At 36.9% G+C, this 10,597-nt stretch overlaps 1 protein-coding gene across 1 annotated transcript; it reads right to left on the reverse strand.

Moving 5' to 3' along the window:
* Nucleotides 1-1,016: 1,016 nt before the first annotated feature.
* LOC126620913 (pathogenesis-related protein 1-like) lies at nt 1,017-1,945 on the reverse strand. Its single transcript, XM_050289230.1, has one exon. It carries the CDS (start codon nt 1,895-1,897, stop codon nt 1,412-1,414), a length of 486 nt encoding a protein of 161 aa, XP_050145187.1. The 5' UTR covers nt 1,898-1,945; the 3' UTR covers nt 1,017-1,411.
* Between the last annotated feature and the right edge of the window lie 8,652 nt (nt 1,946-10,597).

Below are 10,597 nucleotides of genomic sequence, written 5' to 3' on the forward strand. Positions count from 1 at the left end.
GATGTTATAAATATTAAACGGTCTAGTGGTATTCCTCTTTACTTGTAAGTGAGAGGTTTTAGGTTCGATTTTAATCAAAGGCGAATTTGAACCACATTATTGCTAGCCCATTATGAGGCTAAGCCCACTCTCTCTCCGTTAATGTAGATAATATCGTTTGTTCCAAAAAAAAAACAAAAAAACAAGACACTACATTTTTTTTTTCCTGAAAAAAAATGTCTTATCTATTTAAAATTTGATAATTTACCTTTAAAGTGTATCACATAAAAGTTTTTGAAATGTAAATTGTGGATTTAGCGCAAAGGTGTAAGAGAATGTTTTGCTAATTTGTGCTCTGCAATGGATTGAGCTGCACCTTTCCTTGCACAGAAATATACAAAACTTTCATTCTTCGTTCTTTGAGTTTTTCTTCAGTCTTATTTCCCAATCCATAACTTAAAAAAACAACATCAAATACTAAAAACCAACACAAGTCACGTAATTTAAATTGAAAAAAACTAAATAGATTACAATCTAGTAGAGAAGGGAAGAATTTGGAGGTTTTAATGAACTTAAGGACATTTGTTTGAAAAAATATCATTAGGGAACTTAATTTTTTAAATGGTAGGATTATGAGAGATATGTTGAAAAGTGTGTGATTAAGGAAATGAACTAAAATAAAAACTAAAAACTATTTTTAACTTGTATTTATTTTGAAGATTTTGTTTTTTGTTCATTTTTCTTTGTTTCCTTCATTCCCTTCCACCAGTATTCTTCATCCCTCATTTTCGCCTCCACTCTTCTTCATCCCATATTTCCTCCAAATAATTTCTCCATAACTCAAACACATAAAAATGAAAACTAAAAATAGAAAACATTTTGATAATTATCTCACAAATATGATCTCACATTTCCACCATATAATTTCCCTTTATATTTATGGAATAGTTATTAGCACTTAAAAGTCATTATGCACTCTTTAAATATATAGATTTGACAAACCGGCATTATATCTATCAAAGACAAGGAGCAAGAAATAATTGCTTGGTCACAAGCCAGTAATTTCTTTCTAATTAATATGTGTAGTAGATTACCAAGAGAAGTTTACCACAAACATTCATCGTTTCAGCCAAATAATGTAAATTAGGGTTTTCTTGGTTGAGGCAATAGTAGGACCTCAAGCTAGGCAAGTAATTATGCAACTTTGATCGTAGCATGCATGTCTTACTAGCAAGTTAGCAAAATTTATTTTAAATAAAAAAGAGTGAATTCTTGATCAATTGAAATTTACCGTCCACCATGCCAGTGGAAGGTATACACAAAGGATCGATCATCACTTATTTATTCATTTTCTTTATTCTTAATAACCTACTTATCTTCTTAGATATATCCATCAGCAAAAATTGCTAGAGTGGTTGTTGTTCTTCCATAGCTAGTAAGGCTTCTCCCCAACATAGTTGCCTGGGGGATCATAGTTGCATCCAATGAAGGTACCCCCACTGCTGCACCTCACTTTTGCGCACCCTACACGAGCCGAGTTACGCCAAACCACCTGTGTATAATGCCCACACACCTTTCCAGCGGCACACGAGTTCGACTCATAACTGTAGTCGGCTTTCTCCGCCACCCACAGGTCCACAGCCGCTGTTCCCGACATGTCACCAGTGCTCATGGCAAGGTTTTCACCGTATGGCCCACCGGAGTGCACGAGATTGCAGTCGCCAACATGTTGGTTGGCGTAGTTTTGTGCATAGCCTGCTACATTGTCATCCCACGTCAAGGGACCAACGCCTACTGCTGCTCGAGCGGCGTTGTGGGAATTGAGGTAGTCTTGGGGTGTGTCTTGGGCATGAGAGGATTGTATTAGGGCTGAGCCTAAAATGAAAAGGAGAGCTAGGGAAATATTGCACAACCCCATGTTAATGGTTTGTTCTCTTTGTGGATGGGCAAATGAGATGTTATGGTGCGGAATATTTATAATAGCGGGGAACGGTAAATGTTGATATTATGAGCTCTGAGAAATTGAGGATGTGGAAATTTATTTGCATGACTATCAAAGTTGAACGTTCACATTGCGTTATCAACTGAAGAAACCAAACCGTCGCCGAACTGATAAAACAAAACCCTACTTCTATATTTCTTTACTTACAACGGCTTACTTTTACAAGTAAAATTTATGAGAGGATTAACTTTTTCTAGTACTACAAACGATATTCTACATAGTCTAGACAAGGATGGAGATAGTTTGAACTAGGAAAGAGGATATGAACTACTATGACAATCTACCACTTGCATGAGAAGTACGAAGATTAGTCAAACTTTCTCGAGGTAATTAAATTGTCAGTATAACAAAAATAAGCAATCGTAACACCAAAAACGTGGCTACTGCTGGGGTAACAATAATATCGATCACTGACCTAGATATTATGTTGCTATGTAATACTTTAATTTCCCGATATTTGTTAACACAATTAACAATCCCTTGAAACCTTTGAAATTCATGTTGATGATGCAACATTGGAACAAATTGGAACTAATTGCTTTGGTAAATAAGCAGATCTGCTTCTTCGAATTTACGTTTGAAATTTACGTTTGTCATATCTGTTTACTTTTCTTTTAGAAAAGTATATGATCGATGCATGTAGGAAACGTATATGTTCATCTGTTGAAGGAAAGGTCTACTAAGCCTTCCCGTCATATTCTTTGCACTGTTGCAATACGTGTGGTATACGGGTCTTCTCCGAAGTTTTATTTTCTTGAAACAAATATATTTTGGATGTGGAAGTCTAACTAAACTACACAATCACCTAACCATAAATTTGGCATTATTTATGGTTTTGAACTCCTCTTTAGGAAAACTGAATTTAAGACTTTCAACTTACAAGTTAGGAAAAAATAAATACCACTATATTGTAGTAGTAGAGGTGCGAGTCTTCTTTCAATTAAAATAAAATAGAATATTATGAACCTCTCATTTTTTTTCCCTAACATTATAGAGGAGAATAATTGAGTTAAGTCACACAATTGTTAGGGTTCAAGATTTTTGTATATGAATTTCGCTGTAGTAATTGAGAGAATAAAGGACTGCATTTTCTGAGAATGAAAGATGTAGTTGCAGAGAGAATGTTTGAAGGACTGTATAAGATGCAATCCATTACCAATCCTTTCATATATTTTATAATATACATATTTATTTGTTTAATTACTACTTTAAGTTTTAAAATTGTTAAATTATTTTATCTCATTATATTATAACATGTGAATAAATAACATCATATTACCCTTAATATTGTGTTCAAAAGGGATATCTGTTGTACGTGGTTTAGTGTTGTCCGCGAATGTCCTCAACGCAAGACTTTTACCCGAATTGTGATGGCATTATTAGCATTAGCATACTTTTGGACATAAAGGCTACTACGTCAGCATCCTACGTCAGCATCCTACGTCAACTTTGGTAGCATTGAGACGCACGAAAATGTGGAACACGATGGCCTGTATGTATTGGGATATAGTGTGGAAAAGTTGGCGGCGAACCGTCTGGCGTCTCGGCGTTGTAAGGAAGCATGTGATTTAATTTGGGTCGATAGGTCCCCATCTTCCTTTATTCATGTTTTGTGTAATGATGACCTTCTTTGTTCCTCCTAATTGCTTTCTGGTAGTGCAAGGTGAGACGCTTTAGCATTAGATGCGTCGTCGTGGTTTTTCTGACCCCCCTTTGCACTACTCTTTTCTAGTAGTTTATTTGGTTGTTTGCCTCGGTGTAGGCTTTCTTGTTTCTCTTTGACATATTTGCCCGGTTATTGATATTTCCGTTTTCCCAAAAAAAAACTTGCTTTGTTGAAGTCCACATAATTTTTTTTTAAATTTAAAAAAAAAAATTGGAACCATGTGTATGTCTTTGGTTCCGGACGAAAGTGTTGGAAACTACGACCTGTCTATATTCAGAAGTGTGGAAAATATGGGACACAGACCCCTCTTTCCTTTAAATTATTGTACTAATTTTGAATCATTCATCCTACCCGTAATAATAATAATTTACAAAAAATTGGAACTATATTAGATCAAGTCGTTAGTCACGGAAGAAAATGTGGACACTATACCAGTATGTATTGGGATATATTGTAGAGAATTTGCTTTGTTAATGTCCGAATGGATTTAGGTACGACTACAGTTGTAATATCGTTAGTTGTCATTAGTATTACTGTTTAGTGAAAATATTCTCCATTTGTAAGTGGGGAGGTCTCATTTTAACTTTGAGTTCAAATCTAATTGTCACGCCCCAATCCTGACATACGTACATGATCGACATGTGACATCACTTAGTACTCGTATATCTAACATACCCCGCCTCCAGGATATGGACAATCACAAGAAAGATCCAATTGCGTAGTAATTTTTCGTATACTCTATGGCTGCATCTAACCTCTTTGTTAGATTGCCTTCGTACCCTCCGATGAGATCAAGCCATTCGTAGTTCACTATTTGTTAAACTATGAACTATTCGTAAAATACTTCCTAGCAGAAAACATAGAGTACCACACTACACATCAATCATAAGCCAAGCAAGAGTTGTCATCTTACCATTCACACACACATATGCTTTCCAACACCATTCAACAATCACATCAATCAATAACACATACAATACACCAAAATGCAGGGCTAGAGCGACACAGTTCGGGAGAAGCCTACATCCCTGAAGCTTTCTCAATTTAGACCGAATCCAAGGAATCAGCGAAGTCAAGGATGTGATTTCGGACCACTCAACGAAATCCTACAAAATTGGGTTCCGGACCACTTAACGGAATCAAAGTACCAAACGAGATTCTGGACCTCTCAACGGAATCCAAATCAGGATACGATTCCTGACCACTCAATGGAATCACGGAGTAAAAGGGATTCTGGACCTCTCAACGGAATCTAAGTGGATACGATTCCGGACCACTCAACGGAATCTAGACGGAGCAGGGAATCAGACCACTCAATGGAATCCCAGCAGAACCCGGTTCTGTACCACTCAACGGAACTGAGTGGAAGTCTAGGAAACATAACAACGACTCGAAGAAACAAGACATGAATCAAGTTACTCAATTTAGAATGGCTCAACAAAATAAGAGATGAAACAATGAAACTAGATATGAAACAAGCTTCGAAGCAACAAACCCCAGGACAATGGGTTAACGGTTCACTACGAGCCCTCACATTTCATCAAACAATTCAACAAGCACTTCGAATCACATTTCAAAAATATCATCAATACACAAGTCAAATCACATTTAATAAACATAGATCAATGGCTAAATATAAAAAAAAAAATATCACATTTCAATAGAAATCACATTTATAAAATCAAGTGATATCCACAAAGGATACTAAATACAAAATCAGGGTAATAACCATATCACATATCTTAAAGTCACTCACTAACCAATGTAGGCCCACTAGACTTCGCTTAATCTCTAATAGTACTAATTTTAGTATTTAAGAACGATTTGAATCATGTTGACCAAAAGTCAACTCTCTGTCAATGGTGGGTTCCGCAACCCTACATAATTCGATCTGGAACATCCGCCCACAGATTTCTGATCTGTAACCTCCCAAGAGTCTCATTAATCTTCTAGAACAATATTCTAAAGTTTTAGAACGATCCAACTGTCGGATCTCCGCCAATCACTAAAATTAAATTGCGGTCAATGTTTGGTTTTACAAATTTAGAAATTCAATTTGGGAAGATCCGTACCTCGGATTTCCAATCTGTAAGTTCCTAAGGTCCTCAAATATTACGTTTAATAACATATTAACATTTATTGACAATCTAACGGTTGGATCTTCGTTTGCTACATTAGTAAAGTGGTGGACCCTAATGGAACTAGGTCCAAACGACAGAATTTCATCGAACGGAGGTCAAATATGAAATTAGAATATCAAATTTAGCCTAGAAATTTAAAGTTGGCCCACTGGCCAAACGCTGCATGCGACGGTTTCCAGCAAACGAAAACCTAATTTTCCGACTAACTCCAAAAATTACCAAATTTTATAGGATTATAGAGCACAACAAGGGGAACAAATTTCATACCTAGGCTGAAGTCCAATTCGTCCAGGAAACGCCTAAAAACATCGTTGATCCGTCAGAACCCTAGAAATGGGTGTTCCTCGATTCGTTGAATTTGCAGCTCTGCCGCCCGCAAACTTGTTTGGGCTATATTCCTGGACTCAAGAGATGCCTAAGGGTGGTGGTGGTCGATGGAAATTTTTTCAGAAATGGCGGATTTGTTGCCTACACGCACGAAGCCCTCGGCTTTGATTCTTACAGAAAGACACCAAATCAACTCGGGTTTTGGGGGGAAATGGAAAATGACTTAATGCTGAGTTGCTTCCAGGTGATGGGTGGCTACGAATCACCAGAAAAAAAATGCCTGAAAAGGCGTCAGAAAACATGGTGCCGCCGGATTGGGTCTCGAGTTAAAGGGAGGGATCTGATTCCCTCATTCTCTCATCCCTCCTTTCCCCTCCTTGATTTTCCTTCTAATTCGCCTGTTTCTCCCACCTCTCTCTCCTTATCTCCCCATCCTAGCCACATAAATGGCACCAAATCAATGCTCCAGCAAATCTGAAGCCTTTCAGATAATGGTCAAATGATAATTTTGCCCTTGTCTTTACTTGTATATATCTCGTTCGTTATAGCTCCGTTTGGTGAACAGTTTTCCCTTACACACTCGTGAGGTCAAGCTCTATCCAAATATGTAAATAAGAATGACAAAACATATAGGAATTAAATACATCATCGAAAAGTACGTTTAGTTCATTAAGGTCTTTTTCATCCTTTTACTTATCGAAAAAAAACTATACGCCGTAATTATAAACGCATCGAAACTAAGAATACGAAATACGTAATTTTAAATAGTGAAATATGAGGACGGGATTTCACACTACTTCGACCAATGTTGTTGATATTTTCTTTTTAGGATTGTACTTGGGTACTCACTAGTGAGTACTCACATTTTGATTGTGATTATTCACCTTTTGATTTTGTCCAATAATATTTTATGAAATGTTTTATTGTTTTGAAAAATAATGCACATATGTTACTAACTTTTCTTGGGTAATAAAAAATAAAGAACATATGACATTTTTTGAATCGGCCAAAATCAGAAAGTGAGTACATAGATTGGTGAGTATTTATGTATTTAGGGTTGGACTATTATTTAATCTTTGAGGAAAAATTTTGCCTTTAAGGTAATTAAGGAAAATTATTAAAAAAATCTTTTTTTAATGCTTGATTTGACCCAATTATGTATTTTGAATGTGGAATGCTTGCTAACATCAAATACCTGAATGTTGGAATCAAATCTGAGTAAACTTGAGCAACCTGCAAAACAGTAAAACAATTGTGAGCAATCCTTAAACCCAGGGGGGGAGATGGGTGTTCATGCCAAAAGCTTTCCAACGGTCAAGTAAGTGAATGATTTTTAGACTCTAGTGAGTAAGAGAATTGAAGTGTATAGATTGTGTTACCATGGATGAACCCTAGGTGGGTGTATTTATAGTGTAGGAAATAGACCTTTTTAGGATATAGTCCTCGTTCTAAGACGAGAGAATCCTAAAGGATATCTAGTAAATAGATATTGCATCCTCTTAGGAGTTGTGATTACTTGCAGCACAGGCCTATCCTTAGATTGTAAGGACTCCAAGAGACTTATAGGATCTGATTGTGTTCATATTCAGATCAGATCACGTATGGAACATGCATGGTCATCCAACGGAGTTGTTAGGACTTTACCTAGTACCCCGGAGTAGAGTGATGGTAGCACCCTGTTTCGTCTGATATAGCACCACCCGGAGTTGGAGCTGGTGAGTCCATGATCGAACTTTTAAGGTAACAACATTCAAATTTGACTCACTCTGGCCTTGGAAAATCACAACATAACACATACTAACCTTAGCGGATTGTCAATGCCCAACTGGCAATCCTATGGCTAGGAACGTTTTAGGAATGAACATAAGAGAGAGGTCTCGATAATCTAACTCATTAGATCACTTCTCTCTTAGAACAAATACATTCCTTGGATTCCCTTATTGCTTAAACACATAATACAATAAATAGTGATTAACAATAAGCTTTGCCCTTCATTAAACATATAAAAGTTTAATACAATAAGTATTCCAAAAAGCTATTACATCAAATGAGTGGCTTTGTGGGCATACTTCCAACAGCACCCTGTTTCGTCTGATATAGCACCACCCGGAGTTGGAGCTGGTGAGTCCATGATCGAACTTTTAAGGTAACAACATTCAAATTTGACTCACTCTGGCCTTGGAAAATCATGGTCCCCCACTGAATTCATTAGAAAAAACAATTTCTCAACAAGTTAACCTACTATTTAGGAATACCATAATTGTGGTTCATGAATTTTCATTGCTGGAGTAAGGCAGATCGAAATACTAATACCTTAGAAGTCCGATCATGGACCCAACAACTTCGGCAGCGAAGCTGCATAGATGGATCATGGAGAAACGTTGTCACTATTAACCTATTTTGAAGCAGTGAGTGAAGTCCGTCAACTTCGCTAAGATTGACCATGCTTATTCCGTATGACTGAAGGAAAATTTTTTGTCCTAGCTAAGAACAAGTATGAACATTTGAATACACATGCAAGCTATTAACACTTTAAAGTAGGCATGCATCCAAAAACAATTCATAAAACCCATGACTTTCAAAGCCTAGTATATGGTGAACCAAAATAAACTCTTTAACAACATTAAAGAGAAGTAAAGATTTAGAGTTTCTTTACCCTTGAAGCTCATCCTTGTTTACACAAGGGATTCACCCAAGTGGAGGGCCTTCAAGTCACCTCCAAGCTCCTTGAATCCTCCTTGTGTTTTCCTCCCTTTAGTGCTCCTTTGATGATTTGAGGAAAAAGGATTTGTTCTCCAAAACACCAAAAGCTTGATATCTCTAAGTCTCTTCACCAAGGTTGTATCTTGTGAAGATGATATGGATGACTAAGGGAAGAAGAGATTGCTAGATGTCCCTCCCCTTAGTGGCCGGCCTCCTTAGAAGAAAATGGAGAAAATGTTTCACCCAATTTCAACAAGAAAAACCCCAATGAGAAAATAGCTATAAAGTTGCTTTTATAACCTTTTCTTTGGTGAGTGGCAAACTTGTAATTAAGCAAACTTTGCCCATCCACCCTAATGGCCGGCCATCCTTTGTTATTGGGCTAATTTGCCCATTTTGTTTTAGTTTTCATACAACTTAAACATAATGGGCCTTTTGGACCAAAACGCTTTTGGGCCCCGAAACCCAAAACCAACATATAAGCCCAATACGAACCTTTCGTAAAATTAATTAACTAATTAATTAATCTTGACCATTCTTCAATTAAACCATTTAATTGCTTATCCATTTCATATAATTTCTTCACATACATCCTTACTCGGTGTACGATCCATTAGGTTCCAATTAGCGAGGCAGTGGGCGATGTTACTCTTAACTATTGATTGTGAATTGAAACCACATTTCAATTCTCCCTTTAATGATTAGTGTTACCTAATCATTTGGGCTTCCACAAACCATGAGTGACACCTAGCAGTATGTCATGGTTACCCAAGCTAAGTAGAATTGGTTGGAGAACCTATCCAGTTACAACTACAATGCAATACGGTCCTTCTCTAATACAATACTCTTAATCACATTGTTTAAGCGATAGTTTGTTTCATGTCTACTATCCAATGTGATACTTTCATATATGATTCCCTTGAATATGATTTGGAACAAACTTCCTAAGTCATATTCATTTGCTTTGGCCAAAGACTTTAGAATCATATCTTAGAGTATTCTCCCTCCACCATGGAAGGTTAGAGATCCCTTGTTGTACATTCATATGCCTACATGACTAGATAGCTTGACCCCAACAATGTCGTGGACACTCCAAAGGAATGCCGTTGACATGATCAAAGATCAAGGACCTAACCATTAGACATCGATGATGCCTCAGGTCAAAGGACTACTTTGCATATTGCAACCTTAGAGTTCATACATGACATGTATGTTCGAACTCTCTTTTGATCGTAGTTCAGTGTACTCGAGTATTCTTTCGAGCACCTATGTGTTTGTCTTAGTGTCCAACACCAAATGACTTGAGACTAGTTATACTCACGATTGAGTCAACATAACACATACTAGCCTTAGCGGATTGTCAATGCCCAATTAGCAATCCTATGGCTAGGAACATTTTAGGAATGAACATAAGAGAAAGGTCTCGATAATCTAACTCATTAGATCACTTATCTCTTAATCAAATACATTCCTTGGATTCCCTTATTGCTTAAACACATGATACAATAAATAGTGATTAACAATAAGATTTGCCCTCCATTAAACATATAAAAGTTTAACACAATAAGTATTCCAAAAAGCTATTACATCAAATGAGTGGCTTTGTGGGCATACTTCCAACAATCTCCCACTTGCACTCAAAGCCATCGTCCCATGTATCTAATACCCATCTTTTCCATATGACGGTCAAGCTGGATCTGAGACATTGGCTTTGTCAGTGGATCTGCTACGTTATCGACTGAAGCAACTTTGAGGATGTTGATTTTCCCCTCGGCAACA

The sequence above is a fragment of the Malus sylvestris genome, chromosome 5 (genome assembly GCF_916048215.2).
Source record: "Malus sylvestris chromosome 5, drMalSylv7.2, whole genome shotgun sequence".
NCBI lineage: Eukaryota > Viridiplantae > Streptophyta > Magnoliopsida > Rosales > Rosaceae > Malus > Malus sylvestris.

Excerpts from the sequence above, each read along its gene's own strand:
- LOC126620913 (XM_050289230.1), bottom strand. The coding sequence starts at position 1,897 with ATGGGGTTGTGCAATATTTCCCTAGCTCTCCTTTTCATTTTAGGCTCA.